General features: G+C 33.9%; 5 protein-coding genes across 6 annotated transcripts; 2 read left to right on the top strand and 3 right to left on the bottom strand.

Moving 5' to 3' along the window:
- Positions 1-1,982: 1,982 nt before the first annotated feature.
- On the bottom strand, positions 1,983-5,770 carry LOC133702161 (uncharacterized). 2 transcript variants are annotated; one of them, XM_062126406.1, is made up of 2 exons: positions 4,437-5,770; positions 1,983-2,390 (listed from the first exon to the last, which is right to left on the bottom strand). In XM_062126406.1, the coding sequence occupies exon 1, from the start codon at positions 5,677-5,679 to the stop codon at positions 4,471-4,473; it is 1,209 nt and encodes a 402-aa protein (XP_061982390.1). In that variant the 5' UTR covers positions 5,680-5,770; the 3' UTR covers positions 1,983-2,390; positions 4,437-4,470. The 2 variants fall into 2 exon arrangements, with proteins under 2 accessions (XP_061982390.1, XP_061982391.1); XM_062126407.1 differs by lacking the exon at positions 1,983-2,390 and adding an exon at positions 2,705-3,654.
- Positions 5,771-8,047: 2,277 nt separating this feature from the next.
- LOC133701066 (uncharacterized) lies at positions 8,048-11,570 on the top strand. The gene is made up of 4 exons (XM_062124847.1): positions 8,048-8,441; positions 8,534-8,594; positions 8,713-8,857; positions 11,201-11,570. The coding sequence occupies exons 1-4, from the start codon at positions 8,186-8,188 to the stop codon at positions 11,450-11,452; spliced, it is 714 nt and encodes a 237-aa protein (XP_061980831.1). The 5' UTR covers positions 8,048-8,185; the 3' UTR covers positions 11,453-11,570.
- Positions 11,571-12,037: 467 nt separating this feature from the next.
- On the bottom strand, positions 12,038-13,175 carry LOC133701065 (chlorophyll a-b binding protein CP24 10A, chloroplastic-like). Its single transcript, XM_062124846.1, has 2 exons — positions 12,808-13,175; positions 12,038-12,667 (listed from the first exon to the last, which is right to left on the bottom strand). The coding sequence occupies exons 1-2, from the start codon at positions 13,029-13,031 to the stop codon at positions 12,118-12,120; spliced, it is 774 nt and encodes a 257-aa protein (XP_061980830.1). The 5' UTR covers positions 13,032-13,175; the 3' UTR covers positions 12,038-12,117.
- Positions 13,176-20,406: 7,231 nt separating this feature from the next.
- On the top strand, positions 20,407-22,205 carry LOC133700401 (non-specific lipid transfer protein GPI-anchored 31). The gene is made up of 3 exons (XM_062123916.1): positions 20,407-20,864; positions 20,974-21,003; positions 21,775-22,205. The coding sequence occupies exons 1-3, from the start codon at positions 20,507-20,509 to the stop codon at positions 21,924-21,926; spliced, it is 540 nt and encodes a 179-aa protein (XP_061979900.1). The 5' UTR covers positions 20,407-20,506; the 3' UTR covers positions 21,927-22,205.
- Positions 22,206-24,150: 1,945 nt separating this feature from the next.
- LOC133700400 (pathogenesis-related thaumatin-like protein 3.5) lies at positions 24,151-26,256 on the bottom strand. Its single transcript, XM_062123915.1, has 3 exons — positions 26,052-26,256; positions 24,609-25,275; positions 24,151-24,462 (listed from the first exon to the last, which is right to left on the bottom strand). Exons 1-3 carry the CDS (start codon positions 26,128-26,130, stop codon positions 24,312-24,314), a joined length of 897 nt encoding a protein of 298 aa, XP_061979899.1. The 5' UTR covers positions 26,131-26,256; the 3' UTR covers positions 24,151-24,311.
- Between the last annotated feature and the right edge of the window lie 725 nt (positions 26,257-26,981).

Below are 26,981 nucleotides of genomic sequence, written 5' to 3'. Positions count from 1 at the left end.
TGTCAGTCGATTTTTTTTCTTTTTTGCTTCTTCTTTTTTCTCTTCTCTAACAAAAAATTACAAATTGATTTTTTTTGTTTTTAGCATCTACGCTTTGGTCTTTCTTCTTTTAACTTTTTATTTTTGTCCTTGGCTCTTTAATAAGAGTTTTATTTCCTTTCAATTTAGTCCTTCACACCCAATTTGTGATATACTATTCTTTTTAATTTGGTTTCTAATTTTTTTTTACTTGACCCTTTTATAAAAGTTTATTTTTTCAATTTCACTCTTCAATCCAAGTTTATTTTGTGTTATTTTTTTTCAGTTAATTTCTATTTTTTGTAGTTATTTTTCTCTTCAATTTAGCCCTTCCAACGATATTTTGTTTTCCTTTTTTCTTATAATTGTTTTTTGTCCTTTCTCCTTTTGAACAAGTGGTATTTATTTTTGATTTAGTCCTTCAATTTTAATTTTTCATGCATTTTTTTTGAGTCCTTATTCTTTGAATTTTTTATTTTTTTCTTAACCCTTTTATAAAAATCTTATTGTTTTTTTAATCTCACTCTGCAATCCAGGTTTATGGTGTATTGTTTTTTTCAATTTTTTCTCATTCTTTTATATTTTTTCTTTTTGCTTGAGTTATTTTTCTTTTTAATTAAACTCTAAAATAAAAAAAATAGTTGCTCTCTAATTTATTTTTATTTCATTTCATTTTCACCCTCATTCTTTTAATTATTATTTTTTATTTTAGATCTTTTTGTATAGATAATATTTTTCCTTGAGTATATTCTTCCGAGTTTATTGACCCAGGCCAATTTTGTGCTCCATTGTTTTTTTCCAAGGTATAGTGATATGTTTTTTAAAAAAAAAACATTATTATTAATATCATTATTTTTTTCTTTTACCATCTAATTAAAATAAAACCATTCTTTTCCGTATAATCATTAATTTTTTTTATTTTTTTAAAATGTGTTTACATCACAAAAACATTGTTTTTTTAAAAAAAAAAATACATACTATTTATACTAAACATTATTTTTTTACAAAAACACAAACCCGAAACATAGCTCGGATCCATGTCTAGTAATGAACTATAAGTCTATTGGTTATTATACTGATGGGAGGTGTTATTAAAATTATTTAGGTCAAAATTTAATATCAATCCACATGTACATTAATTCGAGAATATCTTATACTTTTGAATAAGAAATTTATTGTTGCTTCATCAGCAGATTTAATAGTTCCTCAATCTTGAAAAAAAGAAATTATAGAAACCTTCTAAACCTCGAGGGTTTATTACAATTTATCGGTAAATAAATGATTTAATTACAACTTAGTGCCTGTAATTTAGCAAAAACAATTAATTAATCCTTGTGCTTCTAAGAAATATTATTTAATCCTTGGATTTTTATATTTATTTATAAATTTTTTTTTCTCCCATTCATTTCATTTTATTTTTTTTATTTTAAGAATTCAAAAGGGTAAGAAAAAATATAGACAGGATGGAAAGTTTGGCGAGAAAAGAAAGCAATTTTTAAAACAATATACTATTAGATTAAATAATGTTAAAATTAGTCAAAACTCAAAAGAATATTTAATTATTTTTTATACTAAATGGCTTAATTAATTTATATTGATGAACTATGAAGACTAAATTACAATTAACCCTAAATAAATCTAACATGCATGCCAATTTTCTTTAAAAAAACTAATAAAGTTTGGAAAATTGAAAACAAAGAAAATGAGAATTTTTGAAGCCTTGCTCATCCTCATAGCAGATTTCTACCGAGTACCCTTCTGTAAATGAATCTCACTATAGATTTTACCCTCTCACTATCGTATATCTAGCAGTTTCTGCCCCAGAGAGAGAGAGAGAGAGAGAGAGAGAGGAGGAGGAGCTGGAGGGAGGGAGGGGGCTAGGAAGAGGGGGGCGATGGGAGGGTTTTCCACATGACATGCCCACCTTGACAATTAAGACAAACAGAATAGTCACGCAGCCTGGCTAACAGATGTAACCTAGCGCAATCAACATAGTGCAACACATATCATCGTCAACAAAAGAAATCAAATCTCAGAAACAATGAGAAAATGCTGCAACTGTGGTTCCAAGCCTTGACATTCATAAAACCTATATAAAGCACAACGAAAAAACATGCCCCACTCACTCTATGCATACCTTCAATAAAGTAATTACAGCACTCGTTGGACAGGACACAGCCTAGTTTTCAGAACAAGGATCATGGTGATATTCATGTTCTTGAAATGGAACACTTCTAAACACAAGCAGCTCTCCAGCTGCTTGACTCCATTCTATGGCTGATTTAAATGTCAACATTTTCACCTCAAAGGAGGTACAAAACCCTTGTTGGAGCAATCCAACTTCAACTCATAATCACATATACCCTAGAACCCTGCATGAACCAAAAACTCGTGAGCATAAATCAAAATACAGAAGTGGGTTAGATTTATAAACCACATTTGGCAGGCATCTAAAGATGAAAAGCATCACTAAAATCACCAATCCCACAGCAAATTTCTTTCACTTCTGATCCCTCATAAACAAAATTGCTGACATCCTACGATGGGCCTCTTAACAAAGTCAAAAGGAAACAGCAAGTAGTTGAAGTATATTTACCAATGAAAAGTGAAAATATAATTACAATAGCATCCAGTTGTTTGGTCATCATGAGAAGAAATTGACCTAAAAGGATAAAAGTTGATGGCATTTTGCTCAAATAAATGAATGAATGAGAATGAATGAGGGTCACAGTTGACAGCATTTTGCTCATCTCCACGCAGAGACACGTTATCAGCCCCTATATAAACACACACACACACACACACACACACACACACACACACATATATATATAGTCCTGCTCCTAAAGGGAACTGGATTCCTAAATAAATTCCTAAACAAGTCAGTAATTTAGGACTTAATAAAGCAACTAAATAGAAACTAAAAACTAGACTCTGCTACTAAAATTCCCAGCAATCCATAAAATTACAAATATGAGTTTGAAGACAAAAGTTGAACCATTAAAAATAAATAAACGTTACAACAAAAGGCATCTAACTGTCTCCTATTTGCATAGCAGCAAAGTAGCATGATAAATCCTGCCCATTTTATTGCCTCATTATGCTAGGGCTTATCATAGTAGCAATCACTTTGTACTAAGATTGAAATTAATAGGCTTCAAAAATCTAGCTTTAATAAAGCTTCCAAGGCATATTGAAGAGATTCTTTATCAAGTTTGAAGCTCAAATGGAATATTTTATAATTTTTCAGGGGATTCATTTCATGTATGCAAATGTATATGGCCTATCAGCATCCTCATTAGGTGCAGGACATTTGCTTATAAAGAATATCACCCTCGGTGAAGCTACCTGCTCAGTCTGTGACTTGGGGGCACCTCCACAAGTAACCTACTTAGAGGAGCTGTATGTGGTTGTGAGGTTTATTTTGGAAAGAAAGTTTCAACCAAAATGTTGTGAGGCTATAATGCTTCATTGCAGTAAGAAGCCAATCAGGTTCATAGCGACTTGCTTTCTTAGGATGATGCTCAATGATCATAATGAATGTCTGAGCAGCTCTATCTCAAAATTTCAACTCAGTCTCTCAGAAACTTCCCCATACAAGCTTCCTTTTCAGGCTTAAGATCTCAAATTTCCCTCCTACATTGATCCAATAAACTGCATATGAATAATGAAATTTGTGATAGAGAAACCAATTTTCCATACAGAATCTATCTACTTGAGCATGAGAACCTTTCACTACCCTGATTATCTGTAGAAACTCCTAAGAAGAGCATCAACCAATTTAAGTACCGGAACATACATACATATATATACATACGCACATATATATTGGCTCATCCAGAGCTCATTTATTTAACTATTAAATATATCTAAGTTACCTATAATTGGATACAGAAATTTAATGGCAATAGGATTTCTTTGAGGGAAACCCAAAATCATCCCAACAAACAAAGTTCAACTTTGCTTGAAAAAGTACTCGAACACTAACCTTAAAGATAAGCCACTAGCCACACTAGCAGAACATTGATAAAGCAATAATGTGACTTCATGGAGTAACATTGGTTCGGTTAGGTACATACCAATCTTTCCAATGAAATAAGAAAATAGAGCAAAATCACATTTCATTGATAGATATCAATTCTTCAAAAGGGTATAAGTCTTTCCAGCAAAGTTTACAGGCAGGAGTCAAACTCTAATGAGAAGATAACAAAAAAAAAATGAAGCTTCACAAAGAAATAAGTTTTGGAATCATAATTTTCTACTTTGTGTATAGTACAAACAAGAAAGTGAAACCACATACCGTAGACGAGCATGTTCAGTAAGATCCATTGCAAAGAGCAAACTGACATAACTATGACAGACTAAAAGCAGGTCTTATGATGCATTACTAAAACCAATGATCTAAACTTAGAATTTACCTGCCACGCAAATCACAGCCAAAACAGACCAGTTTCACTTTGAGACCAAGAGAATTTCATGCTTCTTAGCTTTGGCAGGGGTGTTAGCATTTGAAGTGGTATTTGCAGCAGCTGCCTTTGCAGCTTCTCGCGCTCTCTTATCAAGCTGAATTAGACTCCTAGCAGCTAATATCGCCTGCGGAACCAAATCATGAGACGCTCTAGCATACAACCTCCTTACAGCAACAGAAGCAGCATCCTTGGCATCCTGCGTGTTAAATGGCCCCAACAGACAATGCCCTAAAATCCTCAACAATGGCTGCAAAATCTCCCAAGGCAGCGGAATCCTCACTCCCTTAGACTCAGTAATCCCCAAGTTATCTTCACTTTCACTGCTGCTTATCATCAGATTCCTGCCCTCCAAGAAATAACCAGCTTCATCGTATTCATCAAATTTATCCTGACAAGCACAATCCTGTCCAGCCCACGCACCAGCAAACCTGCACAATTCGACTTTCGACCAAGTGGGCATCTGCGAAATGTGCTTAAAGTAACAGTCCAAAGTGACCCCAACAATGACAGGCCTCTTAGTAGACTTAACAGCGATCTGGGGCTCAAGAGGCCCTGACAAAACCCCAACAGAAGGCGCCTGGGGCTGTGACTTATAGAACTTGTTTCGAGGGGTATGGTAAAGAGAAGGGTGCGAAAGATGAGGAATCTGAACAACAACAGGCTTTCCTCCACGAGATTTGACCTCAGAGGAATAGATGGCAAGAAGAACAGCTTCGAACCCAGAGAGTGAAGGAGCTGAGGAGGAATCAGAAGAGTGGATCCGAGAAAGATAAATCCCAGAGAGAAGAGGGAGGAAAGAGAGGACAATGAGACGGAGGTCGGGATCAGAGGAGAGGTACGTGTCATAGAGCCACTGGCAAAGGGGATCGGAGCCAGAGCCGGAAGAAGGGGAGGAAAGGGAGGAGGAGAGGAGGGAGTAAGCGTCGGGGGAAGAGAGGAAAGAGAGGGCAGGGCGGTCGGATTCAGCAAGAGAGGAAAGGGAAAAGGAAGAAGAAGAAGAAGAAGAAGAAGAAGACGGGAGTGAAGGGAGGATTGAGGATAAAGAGAGGATGCGTGAACGGGATTTTGAGACTGATTCCCACCAGGATTGAACTGGGTCGGTGGCGGTGGAGGTGGCGGCGGCGGGGTGGGGAGTGGAGGAGGTGGAGGAGGAAGAGGAGGGAGAGTAGTTGTTTTTGTTGTTGGACTCCATGAGGAGGTGGACTCTGTCTGTCAGTCTGTACTTTGGACAGGAAATGCAAAATCAGGAGAAAATTGAGGAATTTCGTTTTCGTTTCGAGGGGTGCATGATACGGGGTAAATAATGTTTTTTAAATGTTTTTTTTATTTATAAATATATTAAAATAATTTCTTTTTATTTTTAATTTTTTTATATTAAAACATGCCAACAATTAAAACAATATGAAAATATTACAAAATTAATTTGAAGTAATAAAAATTTTTAATTTTAATAAAAAAATAGGTTAAACTTTAATATCAAATGAATAATTCTATCATATTTAATATTATGGTAGTCGATATTTTTAAAATGATTTTTGTTTAAAAATATATTGATATAATATTTTTTTATTTTTTTAATTTATTTTTGATATCAATATATTAAAATAATATAAAAATATAAATAAATAATTCAAAATAAATAAATAAAATTTAATTTTTTTAAAAAATATTTTTAAAATATAAAAATAAATACACTTTTAATAACATGAGAACAATACAAGATTTCTCGGGCCGGGTTTTAATTAATTGTTACAAAGCAACCAGGTTGGCCTAGCCCATATGGCTCGACCTTAATCTAATATATTTAAAGAAATGCATTCTCTTGATCCTAATTTTACAACTTGAAGTTATGATTAAAAAAACTATTGCATGTAGTTTAGAATCATTTTAATTGAATTAAATTTATAAATTTTAATAAAATTTTATGTTTAAAATCATCTTAAAAAATAAAAATAAAATTTTTAATAAAATTTAATATCTAAAATTAATATAAAAATAAATTAGAGTCCAACACCCTTAAATCGCTATCTAATATCAACTTGGTTAGGTGATAGGTAGGTATTTGCACACAATTACTTTAACTCAGTGGTTGAACAAGTTAGGAGGACACCCACTACAAGTTTTGATTCATTTAAATTGAAAAGAGTGCCTAGAATATATAGCAATAAGAGCGCGTTTCAAAATTTGATAGCGGTTAATTTTTAAAATATTTTTTAAAATATTTTTTTAATTTTTTAAAAAATATTTTTGACATCAACAAATCAAAACAATTAAAAAACATTAAAAATTTAATTTAAAATAAAAAAATTCAAATTCTAAAAATACATAATTTCAAACACTATCCCAAACAAGATCCCGGCAAACCCGGTAGATACAAGGTTAGATGGGAATGATGAACAACCAAATTGAATGGAGAAAATGGCTAAGTAAGGTGTAGGGTAGGCTTCAATGGCAGAAATTGAGGTGAAAAAAAGAATAGGAATGAAATTAGGAGAATTATTTCAGTTTATCTCTTTCTAAGCTAATGTTTAAGCCCTAATTATGCTTTAAACCCTCGACTAAGCTAGCAATCTAGAGAAAAAGCCTTGGAGATTTTTCCCAAGTCTTAAGAAAGCTCCACAATCTAATGTTTAATTAATCCCTAGGCATTCTTTAAGCCACAGGCAAAGCTAATGATCTAATGTTTAAGTCTTGGGCATTTTAGCCAAGAATCTAAAGAACAATCCCCGAGCATTTCTTAAGGCATGTGTGAGGCTAAAAAATCAAATAAAAAGCTTTATGTATTCTTTACATGGTGTTTGACAGGATGATTGTGATTCTATTTTTAAAGTAATTAATTTTAGAAATGTATTAAAATAATTTTTTTAATTTAAAAAAATTATTTTTGATATTAATACATTAAAATGATATAAAAATACTAAAAGTAATATTAATTTGAAGTAAAAATAAAATAATAAATTTTAAAAAAATATTTTTAAAATACAAAAATAAATAAGATATTAATATTAGAAAGAGCTTATGTTGAAGCAACCTCAAGCATTCTTTTAGCACCAATTAAACTTAACTAGCGAGGTATAAATAGCCGCGCCTGGTAAAAAATATAATTTTCTTCATTAATTATTTTTAAAATTACATGTATTTTTTCATTGCTTATAATGAGAGCTTTTTTTTTATTAAAATATTATGTGTATATATATCATGATTTATAAACAATTAACTTTTAATTTTAATTTTCAATTTGGATATCAATTTGAAATAAAGCTTGATATAACAAAAGATTCAGATTACAGGTTAGGAGAATCATATGAGTTAACTCAAAAGGAGTTTTTTTAAAAAAAATTCAAAATAATATTCTCTTAATCAAAATTTTATTTTTTAAAAAATCAATAGAAATGTTAGCTGGATTTTACAAGTCAAATAGATGACCGAATCAATTTAAATTTTTAATTAAAACATCTAATTTTTCTTTTTTTTCTTTTTAATCTAAATTAATTTAGATAAAAAAATAAACCAGAATTCAGGTAAAACAATGCTTTGAATGCTCTCTAACAAACAACAACAAAAATACTCTCCATGAAAAAGCAACAACATTGAAATATCCGTCCAAACACACCTCGTTACCGTCGCCCTCACCCTAAAGACAACACTGCAACTTATATAGCAATAACACTTCTAACTAAACTCTCCAATCCTCAACCATGGCAACCTCGGCGTTCGCCAACTCACTTCTTTCTTCTTCAACATCTCTCGCTCATGGAGTTTTACCCTCTACTAACAACAATTTCTTGCTTCCATCTCGGGTTTCAGTCTCTAATCCCAGATCTCAGAATCCGCTGCTCTCAGCCCATTTCAAGCTGAAGGACAAAGCCAATTCTAGCTCTCTCGTTACCTTTTGCTCTCTTGGTGCTGCTGCTGCTAATGATCCGAAAGAAGAGCAGATTCCCATTGAACTCAGTATGCAATTTTCCCTTCTCAATTACACGCCCTCGCCCTCTCTCTATGTCTGACTCTACTGATTGCTGTATCTTTGAAATATAATTTTGCAGAGTATCCTGCGTATCCCACTGTGATGGACATCAACCAGATTCGTGAGATTCTACCTCACAGGTTGGTCTTTTTTACCTGGACTAAACAAGATTTTTTGTGTTTTGCCGCTTCCAATTTTGGGCTTTGTTTCTTTGCCTAACTGAGGTGTTGTGTTGGATGGGATGGGATGGCTTTTTAGGTTCCCATTTCTGTTGGTGGATAGAGTAATTGAGTACAATCCTGGAGTTTCAGCTGTTGCCATCAAGAATGTGACGATAAATGACAATTTCTTCCCTGGTCATTTTCCAGAGAGGCCCATTATGCCTGGTGTTCTTATGGTTGAGGTAATGTTTTGACTGTGTATGCGCTCGTAAGTGAGTTTTTCTAGTGGGTATTTAAATGCGAAATCTTGGCAATGATCATACAAACTGCTATATGTATGCAAATTCGCGTTGTGTTCACATGGCCCAGATGTATGTGAATTATCAGGGGACAGTTAGGCATAGATTGCATTGCCATTTACACAAATTGGCTCTCTGAGTGCCAGGAAATTAATCAAATGTATTTGAAGGATGCGCACATGTGAATCAGGCCTTCTTAAATATCGATTCTCCCTTTAGATGCCCAAACGGAAAGTGGATACAAATGTGGAAGAAGTTAAAGATTTACCTGACTTAATAGAGAATAATTTAACATGTGAGATCACTTTTACTCTTCAGTGTTTGCTGAGATCAGTGCACATTAAGTATCCCCCGTGTAGTTTAGTTGCTTTTAAGTTCTACATCTATAATTGAAGCTGATAATTGCTTTCTACCGTGGATGCTGAACTACGTACCTGGATCAAGAAGATTGATTCTTAAGGAGCCTTTATTTGATCCTTCATAAAGTTCTGGAGTATCTTCTTCTACTTTAGTTGTTTGAGTTCGTTATTTTGGATCATCTTTCTTTACTAAATGAGCTCAACGGTTCACGTTTATAATGCATTTATAATGCCTTCTTTGATGAAAATGCATGAAATGGTCTCTTGCTCAGCATTTTGTTTTCCCTCGCATGTTGAAGTTTTCTTTTTTTAAACTAAAGCTGCATGGGATAACAAAATATCTTAATTATTTTTGAAGGAATCCCCCAAATCTTTGTAGAAGAAGAGAACAAACTTCTTAAGATTTTCTAATAGTTTCTGCTTTTGCGTGTGCACGTGTTGTGCATTCTCCCTTTGTTAGAATAGCTTATAGTTTAAGATGTTTTTGTTATGTTCATAGGTTACCTGGTCTAGAAAACAAACTGAAAAGTGCCAGAGCATGATGATCTTATGATCACCACCACCATCATCGTCTTAAGGCAGGATAACATTAAGGATTTATCATCATGGCAATTGGTGGTAGTAGAACAAAAGTTGAGTTTGGTTGCTTTACCCACATGAGAGGAAGAGAGGGAGGGAGCCTGTTTTGCATTCCTCATCAGTTATTACTTTGAGGAGCAACTTAAAAGAGTTTTAAACATCAAATGATAATTTTGACAATGTTATAGTCACCTCCCAGGAAGCATAGTTCGTTATACATCAGAGAATATTAAAGATATAAAAATATTTTGGGCCCGAACCTGTCCTGACTTAGACTGATACCCCCAACCAAACCTGATCCACTCAATGACTGACATAAGTCAGGAGGCAAAACTCTGACTTGACCTGTTTTCATCATTATTTCGCTCTTCTGGTGGGTTTTATTGGAGCTTTTTTCAGAAAGGCTGACAAAGTTTTATGGCTTTGGCAAGGGGTGGTTTGACCTCATTTTTTTGGGCTCTGTGTTTGTTTAAGTGTCAGTCGTTGAGTGTACCCTGCCTAGCACATATCCTGACCATCCATCCTGTTGATACTAATTGGTTTTATTTCATGAATTACTATTCTCCACTCAAGGGATTATGACCTCGTCATCAATTAGCATAAACACTGGCCTTTTTTCGTTTCTTATTTTGTTTGTTTATTTCCACGAATCCATTTACCTCAAGAACTTGTTGCTGTGGTTTTGGATTTCATTCATGCTTTCTGACCATTCTCTCAACAAATCAGATTCTACAATGGAGGTGTCATTGACTCAAACATTCATCAACAGTATTACTCCTATAAAATAAAATGGTTGGAAGTGAGAAGGCATTCCATTCCACCCATTGCGCAACCATACATGACAGCCTGCAATTTCTGAGTCTGATGATACTGTTCATGCATATTGATGCTATTTTTTTCCCCGTGTGATTGGTCTTCTGCAATGTGTTTTCTGTAATGAGTAAAGTTTGAGGAAGTTAAATGTTATAAATAAACATCATCAGAAGGTTGAGGAAGTTAAAATGTCATAACTGAAGCATCATCTTCAACTTATGGCATATGGTTGTATCTCTTTTCCATAGATGTCATTTTAAGATCCAGTGATGAACTTTCTGATATCTTCGCTAGTGGACATGATGATACTAGTACATCATAATGTAGTGGCCTCACATCTGAAAATAATTTGCCCAGCACTTTCAAATCTATGGTCTACTTTGTTGCCTTAAGTTGGAAATTGCGTTTATATATCCTTTTGCATTCAATGAAGTCAAATCTTATTTGCCTAATAGCCATACTGATGTACTTCAGAGTTCAGACTCCTGCAAAAAGTCACATAATTAATGATATGAGTTGATGGTTGTTTGTCCAGGCATTGGCACAAGTTGGTGGTTTAGTCATGCTGCAACCAGAAGTTGGAGGTTCTCGTGAGAATTTCTTCTTTGCTGGAATTGACAAAGTGAGATTCCGGAAACCAGTGATTGCAGGTGACACCTTGGTTATGAGAATGACACTAATCAAGCTGCAGAAACGCTTCGGAATAGCAAAGATGGAGGGGAAAGCTTATGTTGGAGGTGAGGTAGTTTGCGAGGGCGAGTTTTTGATGGCTACTGGTGGTGAATAATCTGTGCTTACTACACTATTTTCTACCATTCAGTAGATTCTTCATGGTTTCTTTTTTCCTTGAAAACACAACAATCCTTTCTATGATTTCAATCCCGAGTTGCTTTTCTTGGTGCTAAGAGTACGATTTTCTTCTCAGTCTATCCATGCCAATTACATGCATGTGATCTCCATGCTTTCTTTGGTTGTTTGGGCACTCGAAAAGTGTTAAAGCTCTCTTCTACGGGAACCTAGAATGAGTGAAAGTTTCCTGTTCAAAATCTTATTATCAGCTTCATACTTCTGTGAGTTGTGTATGGCAGGAAAACCATTCCATTGATGTCTTATAAAGGTCTACTGTGGATAGAAATTTATCAGAGGATGCATCTGGCTCAAGGTTACTTGCCTCATCTATGCTTTAAGAACCCTAGCTTCCCAAGTTCGTGGTTTGCCTTGAACCAAAACGAGCATGGCACCATAGTTGATAAACAAAAAGAAAAAAAGGGTGAAGTACAGTAACCCTATATTCTAAAATCACAAATACCAAATCCAATCCAAGCTAATCATGGATAAAACCGTTACTATCATATAGCTCAACAACAGAGAATTGGAGTTGGCGAATGTTTGTCCACTAAAAAATAGATTTATATCTACATTGATGACAGAAATGGTCATCATGTAAAGGTTTTACAGTCCTAGAGCACCAAGAGGAGTCTTGCCTTGACCAGCCTCAAAGTAGAAGATCAACATGGCAATCATGGCAAGCCTAGCATGCTTAATCTCAGCAAGTTTAAGTCTCTCGAGCTTCTCCTCATCAGGAATGTACACTCCATTCTTGAGAGTCCCTGCAAAGCCCAGAGGGTCAAAGAACTTGCCGCCAGGGTAACCCTGGTCGCCAGTGGCGTTGGCGAAGTTCTCTGCAGTTTTAGACCACGGTGTTGCCCATTCTACGGATTGGGACTCGGGGTTGAAGAAATCCACCCACCGCTTGCTCTCCACCCAACCCATGAGAATGAGCTGGGTGCCGAGGAGGGAACCGAAGGAGAAGGGGGCGATGGCACCAGGGTCAGCACCAGCCTCGAACCAGGGGATGCCGCTCCATGCTTGGCCAACAAAGATGCCCACCACGGCAGCCATAGCCCACCGGCCGTGAATGAGTTCAGCTTCCCTGTACCATTTGAGGAATGCCGGGTCCTTGCCTAGGCCTAGAGGATCGAAACCGTAGTCACCGGGGAGCCTGCATATCAAATGTGTGGAGACAAGCATACTTCAGCCCTTGCTACCATTATAAATTCCAGAAGTGTAAGTGGCAGTGACATGTAGCTTTTTAAGGGCAAAAAAACACTTCCAACTACATTTAGCAGAGATCAGACTTACGAGCCGTCGAGCCACTCGGGGTCAACGAAGCTGCCACCACCTTTAACAGCAGGGATCCAAGACTTCTTTGGTTGAGCAGCAGCTACTATCGTCAACTTCCTCGCACCAACCGAGCAACTTCCAATCCCAGTTGCTCCAATTCCCGACAAGGCTCGACTCCTCTTCCCTCCACACACGAACGAAGATCCCAATCCATTTAGGACAGCACCAGAGGCAGCAGCCATCTCTCTCTCTCTCTCTTTTCTTTCTCTGGTCCAAGAAGCTGGTTTCTGTACAAGAACTTGTGGTGCCCTGAGATTGTTTTCTTTCCAAATGGTAGATACTTGTTGATGTTGGTGGCTTTAATGCTCTCTTGAACGATGAGTGGGCGAGGGAAGGAGGATCTAAAGAAGGGGTTTGTATGGAGCCATGTAGGATAATGAAATCTGAGCAATTTCTTGGATAGATTTCGGACCAATGGGAACATGAGCTTCTGTTGGAGCTTTTGTTTCTATTCTAAAGTGCACTTCAGAGACCACACACCGTGCAATAATTCATGGTAAAGGATCGGATATTTGGTATTTTAAAATTTGCTAATATATATATATATATATATATATTAGCAAGCCTCAGTAAAGTCTTTAATTGTTAAGTAAGGTAACAGAACCTGCTGGATTCAATAGGATGGTGAGTATGATGAACCGCAACAAAAGCGTGCATGCTAAAAAGAAAAAAAAAATTACAATTTAATGCTAAATTACAAAAATAAAAAAAATCTAAAAATAATACAAAAAAATGATTCAATTTAACCCAAGTTAATATGACAAACTTGCTATATGAGTTATGAGGTTAGACTAATCACATATAAAACAAATTGAAAAAAAATAACGATATATAATTCATAGTAAACCAAGTTTAGAAGGATGAAACAAATAAAAAATCAATAAAAAAACTTTTAAAAAATTAAACATAAGCAAACTCGGGTGAGGTCACCAAACCTCAAAGCCGAATCATGTAAATGAGATAATCTAATAAAAGATAAAATGATAAAAATCATGAAGGTTAATTCTCAAACAAATTAAATGTTGAAGAATAAAGACGAAAAAATATTCAATTTCAAAGAAATGACTTGGAAAAAAAAATGATCCGAGATAACTTGGGCAAATAAGCCAAGCACACAACTTAGGTCATGAGGCTTGACAATCTAAAAAAAAAACAAAAAAAAATCATCAACTAAATCTTTGAAATTCAAATATGGGAATTGAAGTTAACAAAAAAGGTAACTTGAAATAAAAACAATTATTTCACTAAAAATATTTACCCCAATCCCAACAATCCAATTGTTTTAATTCAAGAAATGACTTAAATGATATTGAAGTTAATCTGGGTTAATTTTTAAAACTCGTGACCTAGATTATAAAATTGAGCAAATCTTATAAAAGGCAAACCAAGATATTATGAAGTCAAATCCCCAATTAACAAAATGTTGAGGAATACAATGAAAAAAAATCAATAAAAAAATATGAAAAACAAATAGAAATAAAAAGAACCAAAATCAAATTTAATATAAAAATAAAATGATAAGAGATGAAATTAAAAAAATTGAGAAAATAATTAAAAAAATAAATAAAGATCAAAAGAATAAGGATCAAGTTTAATAGAAAAACTAAAAAAAAAATTCAATGCTAAGAGATAAAATAAAAAAAATCAAAACAAAATAAATAGCAATCGAAATAATAAGGATGAAATTTAATACAAATAACAAGTGACTGGACATATTTGAATTTCTACAGGCTAGCACGATCCCTAAGGAAAGGAGAGGGAAAGAAAGAAAGAGATGAAAAAAGTTCATCTGAATCCAACCGCCAATACCTACCACACAAGCTAGACCACCAGAAAGATCACGATAAGACAATTTCAACGTTGCTGGGAAGGCACCATTTGGTTGTCCAGTGATACCTCACATGTTGAAAGTCATTGAAGCCTCTCAGCCACTAACACGTAAGGTATACATGCCGACTTATTTGTCCTGCATATTTACCGTAATCCCTATATTTTTTTAGTTTTAATTTTGATCCCTTAATACTTAATTATTTTAATCTAGCCTAGTTTTGTTTTTTGTTTTTTGTTTTTTTTGCAAATTTAAGCATCATACAAGCACCAAAAGTTTCCCTTGATATTGCAAAAACCCAATACTTAGGTAACCAAAAGAAAAAACAAGGTAAAATCTCAAATAAAATTAATGTGAAAACATCAAATTAAAAAAAAAATAAAAGTCAAGAGTAAAAAAAAAAAAAACTTTGATAGCACAAAGCAGTTCTTGATCTTAGCAAGTAGAAGGAAATCAATATTTGTTAAAGCTTTGAATTTAATCCCTTAAACTATAATTTTTATTAATTAATAAAATAAAATTTTAATTTACTCGAGCCGAGCATTGAGATATTCTCTCAATACTAGAAGGCCCACATGCAGCTATAAAAATAAATAATCAAAATTAATTTTGAAATAAATATAATATTGTGAAATGAAATTTTAAAGGATTAAATTAAAAAAAACTGTCGGGACAAAAAAAACAAAAAAGAAGGTTTATCTGTGCTAATCCGAATAAACCTGATGATCTTTGGATATCCAATATGCTCAGGAATACTTTCGTCAAAGACCCCTTTATCAAGTGGGGATCTGGTCGAGGGAGTCGGGATAGTAGTCTTCGGGTTCTGGCCGAGACGAGGCTCGTAGCCCCCGAGAGACACTGTGGAGTCGAACTGGGATTAGGACTCCCAATGATCAAATTCCATGCATCAAAAGCCGTGCCAGGCCTCCGATGCTCCAGTAATTCAAAGAATCTGATTCAATTTTGTTGAAAAAAAAACACCAAAAGGTCCAACTAATCAGTTCCTGGAGGAAAGAAATCAAAAACAAAAGATCAAAATGGTGCCCTGTGGCTTTAAAAAGTCAAAGTCCTTTCAGCTTTCCGAGTAATAAACTCTGTTAGGAACTTTTCCAACAATCCGCAGAAAAGCCTAATTGGGTGGGTGCATGAAGAAATGATGCAGCATGCAGGACTGTTGCTCGGCGCATCAGCCTGCAATGATGACTCGAAATGATTGAGATAAGAGTTTATCCCAGAGAGAATAATAATAATAATAATATATGGTTCTGGAAATTAAGAGCTAACGAAAACCTTATATTATAATAAAAACAATAATAATAATTGAAATATACACTATTTATATTGATAATATATAGTATCTTCGATAGATTTTTTCCCCTGTGAAGGTCAATAGAATGTTTTTGACTTCAACAGTGAAGACTCTGTCAATCAATCCCATCAGAAACTGTAGATTAAAAACGGTGTTCTTCGTTCCTTTTTGAAAAGTGATTTAGACGAGGGAAAGGGTGGGTCCCTCTTCGAAGCATGCATGGCCAACACATGGATCATTGCGTGTTGAAGGAGTAGAGAAATGAAAGCAGGAAAAGTAGAGAACTATTTAGGGTCCAGACTGGTAAATCCTCTTAAAACGCAGGGGAAAGAAAAGCAAGTAATTGTTGCTTTTTGTGCACTGTTTATGAACAGTGTAGCCACCTCCATTATTCCTTTTTTTTTTTTTTTGATTATCGTGGGTGTCCGGGCCAGCTTGCGCGTACCTCAACTAATCCCACGGGCCCTGAAGTTAACGACCATGTAAGCCTCCAGTGGTCATCATATGAGCAGCCATAGGGTTTGAACCTGAGACCTAAGAGGGAGCAAACCCCTTAGTCCCAAGCTCTTACCACTAGGCCACCACCTAGATGGTTCCACCTCCATTATTCTGATCGGACGGGTTTTGGCTGGACCAGTTCCGGTTTAAAGTTTAAAATAAATTGAATCAGATCCGATCTAAAAAAAATAAAAAATAAAAAATTAGTTTTATTTTTTAATTGTGTTTTATTAGAAACATTAGTGTTTAACATTATTCAATGACACTACATAAATTAGACAGAGATCGCTTGATGATGTAGCATTTGCAGAATTTGATCGCAATCTCAATTTTGTTCCTGATTATATTTTACTTGATATTATTGCGCGCTTAAAAAATCAAAAAAATTATAATCCTTGTCGGATGTATTTCATTCGTGATGGAATTGTAGATAGTTTAATGGAACAATAAAAAATATTTTATAAAAAGTATTATTTATTTCATGATATAATATCAATAGTTAAATCTATATAATATTTAAATTAAAAACCATTAATATTAATATATATTTTTTAAAATTATTTTATAACCTCAATTTCAAAAGCATTATTAACCAAACATATTAAATTATTTTTTATTTAACCTCAATTTTAACCATAATTTTAACTAAATATATATAAATATCAAATCAAGCTCAATCAAAAATATCTTTTATAAAATAACTTTTTTCAAACCATATACATAATAATAATAATAATAATAATAATAATAATAATAATAATAATAATAGCTATGACAGTATCACAATAACCTTGAACATTGAGTGCAAAAAGATACGATGAGCTCGCATGTTGATAATCTTGACAGGGTGATTGCATGTGCCTACTAAAAGCATGATTATCTTGACACGGTGACCGGAAGTTGTTCATCTTGACCAGGTTAAAAGTTCCGAGCACCGGAGAGTTGTCATCTTGGGATGATAATCATAAACTTATCATCTTGGTCTGCTGAGATTACTATGGTATGATCATTTTGATATGGTGATTGTCTGTTGACAAGTGTGATTATCTATGTCTATTCAAAACAGGACATCTTAATATTATTTATAAGCTAACGATGATTTTGCCCTCCATGTATTTTTTTTTAAAAAATTATTTATTAATATTTTATTTTTTATTAAATTTGATTTTTAATATTTTTATTGTTATTTTTTTATCATTTTATTTCATTTAAATTTTTGTATTTAATTCTGTTTATCATTTTTTTAATTTTTTTTAATTTTTCTTACTTTATTTTGTTTTTTTATTGAAATCCTCATTTTTTTTTTCATTTAGTTTTGTACCGGATTTTATTATTATTATTTTAATTGCTGTTTGTTAGTTTTTTATTTTTTAATGATAAAGAACTTTACTTTGTTACTTTTTTGTTTTTCCTTTCAACAGGTTAATTGCGGTCTCATGACCAGAGTTACTAGTTTCATATATTAATCCAATTTAAGATTAGTATTTTTTTTTATATTTTTATATGTTTTTAATTTTATCATTTAATATTAAATTATTGAGCCTTGCATTTCATGATATGCTTTATTTTTTTTCATAAGGTTATTCTTGTCTCATATCATGGACAACGAGTGAGTCGGGGTAACCCGTGTTGACTTATATTTTTTTATGGGGCTATCTCAAGTTCTGGTTAGTTGAGTTAACACAAGTAGACTTAGTTTTTTTTTATTTTATCATTTTTTTATTGATTTAACTTCAATTTTTTCCATTTTTTAGTTCTTTTCCCGATTTCATTTCGCGTGTAGAAGGTTTGTCAAATTAATTAGGGTTGACTAAGGTTTTTTTTCTTTAATGTTTAATTTTTTAAAATTGATTGTTTTTTTTTAATTTTATCATTTGATATTTTATTATCACGTCTTAAGCTCATAATTTTTTTTTACAGAATTATTCTAATCTTATATTCTAATTATATATTAATCAAATTATCATAAATTAATTCAAACTATTATCACTTGAATATACTTTTTTATATTAAAATAATTTAACCCGATCTGCGACGTGACACTAAGCTAATTTTGATAGTATGCTGTTCATACGTTACTCGACCAAAAAAAAAAAGACGCTACTTTCGGTTCCATGTATAGTTACGAAAACCATGTGCATTGCTTCTAGAGCAAAACAACAATCATAGGCTCTCCCCACATAAAAACAATCACGCTATAAAAATTATAATTTTAAAACTAGTCTGGTCGAGCAAGTCAACTTGAAATCTGGCTGATTCTAGATTGAAACTGAGTCGGATTAAAAAAAAAATAAAAAAAATAAAAACTCAATATGACCCGATCAAAAACCCAGTTATAATCCATTGACTTTAACTTTTTTTATACTAAAATGACATCATTTTAATTTTTTATATAAAAAAACTAACCCGAGCAACTCAATGATCTTGTCAAAATCCAAAACCTGGACGTTGGACCGGATTGGGTTTGAAAACTATGATAAAAATATAAAAACATGCTTCTACTCTATTTAAAAAAAAATAAAAAGATCATATGCTATAATATAATTAGATATCATTAATTATTTAGTCAAAAATTAGGTAGCCATTATGAAATATCCAAATTCTTGCAACAAAAAAAAGAAATAAAGAAGGAACATCAAATTTAACATGGTTTTAATTATCCATTTTGAAATTTTCTATTTATTAATACTTTGATCTTGGAAGTAAATTGCTATTTATTGATATTAAAGAAAAAAAAGAAAAGAAAACTATGATAACACGCCTTTCCTTTTTTTAGAAAAAAGAAAAAAGAAAATCGACACATGGGATGGGATGTGTGACACGTATGCCACGTATGAGATCATCATGCACCGACTTATGCGCCCACATGGCATCGCCGAAAAAAGGTGAGAGAAAAAATGGCCGTTGCCTTTCTTCGCTATTATTTTATTCGTTCATAATAATTGCCATCACCCGCCAGTCCCTTTTCCTTTTTTTTTTTTTAATTCATGTTTTTTCTATATTCCTTAAATTATGCAAATATAATTACATAAATGTATTTAATTTAAAACATCAACAACTTACATGATTCTTTATTTATTAAATATAAATAATTGAATTTAAATTAAATGGATTTGATTTAAGATACAATAAAATAACAACAACTTATATCTACATCTCTGTATTTTATTTTGTATTACTGACATTAAATATTAGGAAAATATGATATATATTTTTTAAATATAAACTTAATTATTGGATTAATGGCTTTATTTTTAAGATCGCGATCAATCTATGAACTCGTGTCATTTTATTTTATTATTTTAATATTTAATTATAAAAAAATTAATGACCAATGTAGCATAAGAGTAAAATACTACATTATTAGATTAATAGTTTGAATTTAAAACTAAAAAAAATATAATTATCATATATGATTTAAAGTATATATCATAAGTTTGTAAGTTTGCTGAATAGTTAAAAAATATTTTAAAACAAAATCTTTTGGGATAAAATTAAAAAAATAAATGATGTCATCTTAGATAAAAATTTAAATAATTCTTCCAAAGTAACTTTATAGAATTTTACTTATATTTGCTTAAATCAATTAAATCATGTATTATTTATTTATAGAATAATTAAATTTTAATTACATCAATTTTAAAAAAATTAAAAAAAAGGAGTTATTGAATGACTTCATGTCGGTCCAAGTTTAACCAAGAATGTTGAGTTGCGTGCATAGCCAAGAAAAAAAAAACTATTTGAATTAAAATAATTGTTTTTTATTATCTTAAATGAAACCATATTTTTAATCTGATACAAATAATTGAATTCAAAAATTTGAAAGATGAAGTCAATATTTGCTTCTCGAAACCTGCAAATCCCCACTCCACTTTTTGAAACCCCCACTTCCATTTCCTCTATTTATAACTCTCTTCACCAACCCTATTTCCACAGCTCTCTCTCCATCTCTCCATCTCTCCATCTCTCTCTCTCTCGGCTTCTGCAACGCAGCAACATATTTTTCTCAAGAAATAAACAAAATGGCATCAAAAAAGGTGTTGTCTTTGGTCCTTCTCTGCACAATCACGGTCTCTTGTTGTATCTGGGCAGAGGGTGCCTCCCACCGCCACGCCTCAGCCCCAGCACCCTCAGTGGACTGCACCACTCTGGTGCTGAGCATGGCTGACTGCTTGTCGTTCGTTTCAAACGACAGCACTTCAAAAAAGCCAGAAGGGACTTGCTGTTCTGGTTTGAAAACGGTGCTGGGCACTGACGCTGAGTGCCTCTGTGAGGCCTTCAAGAGCAGTGCTCAATTTGGTGTCGTCTTGAATGTCACTAAGGCTCTAGCTCTCCCTTCTGCTTGCAAAATCAAAGCCCCTCCTGCGTCTAACTGCGGATGTCAGTACTTCGCACTCTTTTTTGTTTTTCCTTAAATATTTCTTGTGGGGTTTCAAGAATTTGCTGTTTTTCTTCATTATTTGGTTAAATGTCGTTTTTTTTGTTGCAGTGACCACACCTAGCCCTGCTGGTGCCCCTGGTATGTTCAAGTCCTGATCTTTACTGATAATATTTCTTTTTGAAAAAAAATATCATGTTGTTGTTTTTTAATTTATTATTGATATCTTTTATGTATTTGGATGTGACACTTGATACTCTGGCTGAATTATTTAGATTTCTTCTTTTTGACCCCACCCATGTCTGGATTATTTAAAAAAGAAAGAAGTTAAGTGCTTTGATGATGTCTTCCTATCATTCTTTTCCTGATTTTGGTATAATCTATTGCATGTCCTGTTATTGAGGTCCCAATGTTTCTATTGAGTGATGACTGATGAGTATCTAAAAGAGTGAGCATTAAGGGTGCTGCCTTTTATATGATGATGTTCATTTGTTTTCTCTTGTTTGTTCTTGAACAATGTGGAATGCGACAACGTGACAGCCATCATTCTTGGTCGTTTGGTCTTGAGATTGGATGTTTATCTGATCTTGCCTTTCCTTTCTTAAAAGAAGAAACAAGAGATTTCCCCTTCCATCTCATTCGTGCGGGGGAACTTGTAATCTACTTTCGCTTGTTGTAGTTTCGGTGCACGAACACGCTCAAATTCCCCCCCCCCCCCCTACATGGTGAATTTGATGCCTAAAACAATAGTGTGTTGATGATTATAAATGTGGCAAGTAGTTTCCCTTGCTTGCATCTAGGTGCTTTTTAAGGAGTCATACAACCGTATGATTCTGCTGTTTCATTTATAACTATTTGATCTTCATGCTATATTTCCCGAGTTCATTTGTTGCGAAATTGTGTGTTATGCAGTAGGATCTGCTGCAGCCGGACCGTCTGTGAATGGTGTATCCAATGAGCTAGCACCAGCTCCATCTCCAGGTTCTTCCGGTTCTAATGGATTATTTGTCTCCGCCGGATCTTTAATCGTCGGACTTGTAGTTGCATCTTTCTCTAGTTTCTGAAAAACCGAGGTGCTATTTTGTGATGAGAAGAAGAGAGGATGGCTTATGAGGGAGCTAATTTGATGATTAGTATGAACTTTTGGTACTTAGGGTGCTTGCCTTTCTTTAGCTGTTGACATGAGCAGATACACATTTGTTTTGAGGGTCACTACTGAAACTCGTTTGTGATGTGGATATCGTTTTGAGATATGAGTCTTGCTTATCTCCATGTTCTGTATTTTTTTAAATTATTTGTGCTTCTGTTATTTATGAGATATGAGTCTTGATTATTTTTTTAAATTTCCATCTCCATGATTGATTTCATGTTTTCATAATATAAAGAACAAGGAGAAATGTTTTGGCCTGTCATGAAATTGGAAGGGAAGAATTTAGGGAGAATGAACTGTGAAAACCACAGCGATGCTGAGCAGAGAGCAGTGGTGGCTGCTAGCTAGCTAGAAAAGTGGAGAAAAGCAGGCTTTAACAGTGTGAAAATGAAATTCGATGAGGAAAAATCAAATAACAATTTCGTCCTTTTATCAGCTATGAGATGGAAAGAAGTACCAAGTTACTGATCTAAATTTGTTGGGAATTCTTTTATAACAAAAATGATTTTTTATAAATATAGTGTCAAGTTGCATTAATGATGGTATTGAACTGTTGATTTGACCAAATCAAACCGTCGACAAACATAATTCCATTTGTCAGAAGTAGATCGAAGTATTAAAATGCTTTAAAAAAGTTAGGTGGAAAAGAAATCGAGACCCAGCTTGACAGAATCCATGGTCAATCTCAGTAATCTTAAAGTTTGTCTGGGCCATTATACATCATATGCCCTGCTTTTTTGCCAGCAAGCATGTTCTTAGCAGCATCATGTAAAGAGATCATGCGTTGCAACGAGGTTGCTTTTCTTTTCCTCGAGGCGTGTTATCCATGTGATGATTTCCACTCCAACCTCTAAGCAGATTGTGGGGCGGGATGAACAATCTGGCAACACACGGCGAGCTTGCTCTTCTACATGATAATACAAAAAAATAATATTGTTTTGATTCGATTTTGATGACCAGCAAGAGAGAAGCTACCAGAAATTAGCATTTGCTCTTAATTACTATGGCCATGCATGCCCGCCACCTTCCACATCTCTTACTACTCCTTGGCAGGTTGACACATGGAGACAGACCTGTACGTAGCTATAAAATAGGTATTCAATTTCCAATACAAACTTCTTCTGCATTATAATTTCCACCTTCAAGGAAGATCTACAAGACGATAAATCCTCTTCTCTTGTTGTCTTCTACCTTAGTTTATATATATCCTCTCGTTCTTTGATTGAAATATTGATATTTTTGAATTCGAACCTGGAATCTTTCCGGGTCAGGCAGGCTTGAGGTCATGTTTTTTCCATGCACACTCTAACAACTATGACATAGATAAAGAAATATATTATTTCTTATGCAAAACAACGATGGAGATGGGTTCTTGAAAATGTAAGGTTAAGATTCTTTTATTTATCTATTCTGTTTTTCTTCTTTTTTTTAGGTGATATACCTATGTTCTTATTTAAAAAAGAAAGAAAGAAAGAAACGCTACTGAAGTAGCGAGTGAATAATGAAACATAGTGTGCAACAAGAAATCAAAATCCAAGAAATGCTTTTTTTTTTTTTTTTGGGGGGGGGGGGGGGCGCAATTCTGCAAGAAAAGGAAGGAGACAGATGGAAGCTCAATGGCATTGATCCAAGTGAGCAACAGTAGGTAGTGTCTAAGTAGGATTCAGCAACTTTGCATATTTGTGTGATGTGATGTGGTGACAGATGCAGTGCAAGAAAGACTGAGTTCATGGGCTTCTAAAACCCAAGATTTCTTGGACGAGTTCACTTCCATTTGGTGTGATCATGGTGGGAAGAAGCAGCAGCAGCAGCCTGATGTTGGAACTACATTTGATGCTCAACATCTAGAGGAAATATTTATGGCAGAACAGACTATTCATGGTAGCACCACCTCAGATGGGATTATATCTCTCCCAGCTATTGTATCCATGGAGCAATTTAGCAGGTAACACCAAGAACTTATTGTTTTGCTATTAAAATGGAGAATTCACTCCAGCCCTGAAAATTTATATTCGTTTAGTTGAACTAGTTTTGCTAAGCAGAAGCTTTTGATCGTTTCATGTTGTCAGTATGTTACTGTACTGAGAATCTGTTACTTCCAATCTTCTTTTTGTATCTGACTGGTTATGGGCTCTTGATTTGACTAAAATATCTGAATAGAATTCAATCCAGAGAGTTTCAAACATGCTGCAAAAAATAAGGCATCAGGAAAAGTCAGTCGTGATTTCAAAAATGACAAAGGCACACTTTCTTGATTTACAAAGGAGAGGACGTTCTCGAGAGAAGGGGAGCATTAATGTCAGCTGAGATAGAATTTCATCTTCAAATTATATGTCAAAGGCAGTGCCAACACCAGAATCCATCCTCCTAGGCCAAGGGGGGATGCTTTTGAACCATTCGATGTATTGCAGACAAGCTTGTTATCATGATAAGAGCACACCTTTTGATTCCTGGACTCACATACAGGCAAATTAGTTGGTCAGCATAATGTTCATATTGTTCTACAAGGAGAAATTCATTCGAAAAAAGGCATCAAAACAGGTACATATACGCATCAATTTTGCAGAAGCAGTGATAATTATTAAGCTTTGCTTACCTTGAGGCACAGAAGGTGACAACGTATTCTGAGGCAGAGCATGTTATGATGCTTATACTGTCATCAAATGCATAACTAGCTGCTGCAGGACATACTTGTTTAAAACTCCTGGAATAGTTGGTTGGCAGACACGCTACAGGATCGGCATATGCTCCTCTACAACAGTATTCGTCGGTGTTGAAAGCATCACATGCGCTCCGGCAAGCAATGACCTTCCCGTCGGACTTAACAGCCAGTCCGGACGAGCAATTTTGTCGGAGGTCCCCATCACAACCAGCAATGCTACAATTTCCCTTGCCATCAATGGGAGAAATTACTACAGGCAAATTAAATCCATCGACAAGGCTAACATCATAGAAATCAACATCACCAAGTGTGAACTCGGCAATGGTGTTGGGTGGGTTACTCGGGACTGTGCAGTTTATAGAGGTGCCACAGCTACCTGTTTGACAAGTTCCGGTGCCGTTTTTATCAAAATTGCAACCGGTTCGTGCCCACATCCGGCCACTCCATCCGGCCGTGGCGTTGTAGAAGGCGGTTTGGCCTTGTTGTAGAGCAAAACCATAGCCATTGCTGTTGTTACCCCTTGTTAGGATTCCAGGCCATATTGTCTCGTTGCAATTATTAACTAACGTAAAACTTTTTGCCTCCGTGGACGTGTTTTGCCCTGCCCAAAGCAACATCACAAAACAACAGCAAAAACCAAAAACATGAGTTCATTATAAACTTAGTCCCTATAGTTTAGTGAACTAGTAAATTAGTCCTTGTAGTATCAATAAATAATTGACAAATCCTGTCCACCATCATTGATCATCCTCAATTTAGCTGTTTTTATTATTAAAATACTCATTTCATAATCAAAACTTGCACCTCTTCCCTACTTCTCTCTTCTTTATTTTATTTATATAAAAAAGTAATAAAAAAAACATAAGGGGGGAAAAAGAGTGTGAAATTAAAGGGGTACCAAGTTATACATGGATTGAAAAATATAAGATTAAATAGATAGTTTATTCTATCTCTATTATAAGATACAACCCCGTTCTTGATAAGCTAATTCAGTAATTCATCGACTAAGAGTCTAATCTAGATCAAGTTAATGAAAAATTCTATTATAAAACTTGAATTGATTCGGGTCATCGCAATTGACCCGTGACTCGGGCTTCCAAAACTAGCATGCACAGAGTATCCTCAATTACCAAATCAAATTTCTCAAGGAACTAAATAAATTGGAAAACAACATAGAGGGAATACGTTATAAATGGATTAAAAGCTTACAAATTATACATATAGATTTAGTTAATACATACGAGGATTAACTACAAATTTAAACTAAGTCATGACTAGCTCCAAAACAAAAAAAAAAACACGTAGAGGGGAGGGACCAAGGGCCGAAGGAGTCATAATGAACTCCAAAAAAACATGAGTAGATAATACATTTATTACCTGCTGCCATGGCGATCTGGAGAATGAGAACAGACAAGAGCATGAACAGATGAAGATGGTGACCTAGGATTTGAGCCATCTCAAAGCACTATCTTCTTAGTGGGCTCAGCTAGCTGGACAAGTGATGAGACGATGGAAGGAGGAGATAAAAGAGACAATGGAGCTCATGGCAAGATAATCAACAAGGAGAATACGTGTGAGAGAGACAAGTGAATATACAATATAATTAAAGCTACAGACAGCTCAAAAAAGGGTTCTTTGCTTACATGCCAAACCAAATACTGATACCATGCATGCTCTATCCATATTGTTCTCACGGCTATCTTTTTTTTTTTTGAAAGTAGAGATATGAACTCGAGATCTTTTTTTTTTTAAAAAGGGAAATATTAATAATAGCTGAGTTATAATTGATTGCAAAAAAAAAAAAATGATATTAAAAAGCTATTTTTTCCTCTGTTATTTGTGGGTTTGTTTTTGAAATCCCTTTTTATTTAGTTCTTTTTATAATTAACACACACACACACACACACTTAAATCCCAAAGAGAAAAATACATTTTGTTAGGTGATTTGTTTTTGTTCATATATCTTTTTTCATTTATATAAAATGTATTTTTTGTTAGCAGCATATTGTTTTTGAATAAAAGACGTAGGAAGAATTTCTATCATTTGAAATCCAAATTAGGAAGTTTTAATAATGCATTTCCTTTTTCTTTAATAAAAACATATTTTTTTTTAAATAAAAAACCAGTATTTTAAATAAAAAAACTATCATGATATCAAAACAAATTTCAATATAAAACATTAAAATAATGCATCAATATTTTGGATGTGATTGAAATGGAAAAAAACTAATTAATATTATAAAATTAGGTAAAAAATAATTAAAATAAAAATTCTTATTTTCATTGAATATTCATTAGCACAATATT

The sequence above is a fragment of the Populus nigra genome, chromosome 8 (genome assembly GCF_951802175.1).
Source record: "Populus nigra chromosome 8, ddPopNigr1.1, whole genome shotgun sequence".
Classification (NCBI taxonomy): domain Eukaryota; kingdom Viridiplantae; phylum Streptophyta; class Magnoliopsida; order Malpighiales; family Salicaceae; genus Populus; species Populus nigra.
The sequence above is the reverse complement of the archived record's forward strand: the minus strand, read 5'-3'. Positions and strand labels throughout refer to the sequence as shown.

Bases quoted from the DNA above. Each gene is read 5' to 3' on its own strand.
- LOC133702161 (XM_062126406.1), bottom strand. From the start codon at position 5,679: ATGGAGTCCAACAACAAAAACAACTACTCTCCCTCCTCTTCCTCCTCC.
- LOC133701066 (XM_062124847.1), top strand. From the start codon at position 8,186: ATGGCAACCTCGGCGTTCGCCAACTCACTTCTTTCTTCTTCAACATCT. The intron at 8,442-8,533 runs GTATGCAATTTT...ATAATTTTGCAG, and splicing joins GCAGATTCCCATTGAACTCA to AGTATCCTGCGTATCCCACT. The intron at 8,595-8,712 runs GTTGGTCTTTTT...ATGGCTTTTTAG, and splicing joins CGTGAGATTCTACCTCACAG to GTTCCCATTTCTGTTGGTGG.
- LOC133701065 (XM_062124846.1), bottom strand. From the start codon at position 13,031: ATGGCTGCTGCCTCTGGTGCTGTCCTAAATGGATTGGGATCTTCGTTC. The intron at 12,668-12,807 runs GTAAGTCTGATC...TTTGATATGCAG, and splicing joins CCCGAGTGGCTCGACGGCTC to GCTCCCCGGTGACTACGGTT.
- LOC133700401 (XM_062123916.1), top strand. From the start codon at position 20,507: ATGGCATCAAAAAAGGTGTTGTCTTTGGTCCTTCTCTGCACAATCACG. The intron at 20,865-20,973 runs GTCAGTACTTCG...TTTTTGTTGCAG, and splicing joins TCCTGCGTCTAACTGCGGAT to TGACCACACCTAGCCCTGCT. The intron at 21,004-21,774 runs GTATGTTCAAGT...TGTGTTATGCAG, and splicing joins TAGCCCTGCTGGTGCCCCTG to TAGGATCTGCTGCAGCCGGA.
- LOC133700400 (XM_062123915.1), bottom strand. From the start codon at position 26,130: ATGGCTCAAATCCTAGGTCACCATCTTCATCTGTTCATGCTCTTGTCT. The intron at 25,276-26,051 runs GTAATAAATGTA...TGCTTTGGGCAG, and splicing joins CCAGATCGCCATGGCAGCAG to GGCAAAACACGTCCACGGAG. The intron at 24,463-24,608 runs GTAAGCAAAGCT...ATGTGAGTCCAG, and splicing joins GTCACCTTCTGTGCCTCAAG to GAATCAAAAGGTGTGCTCTT.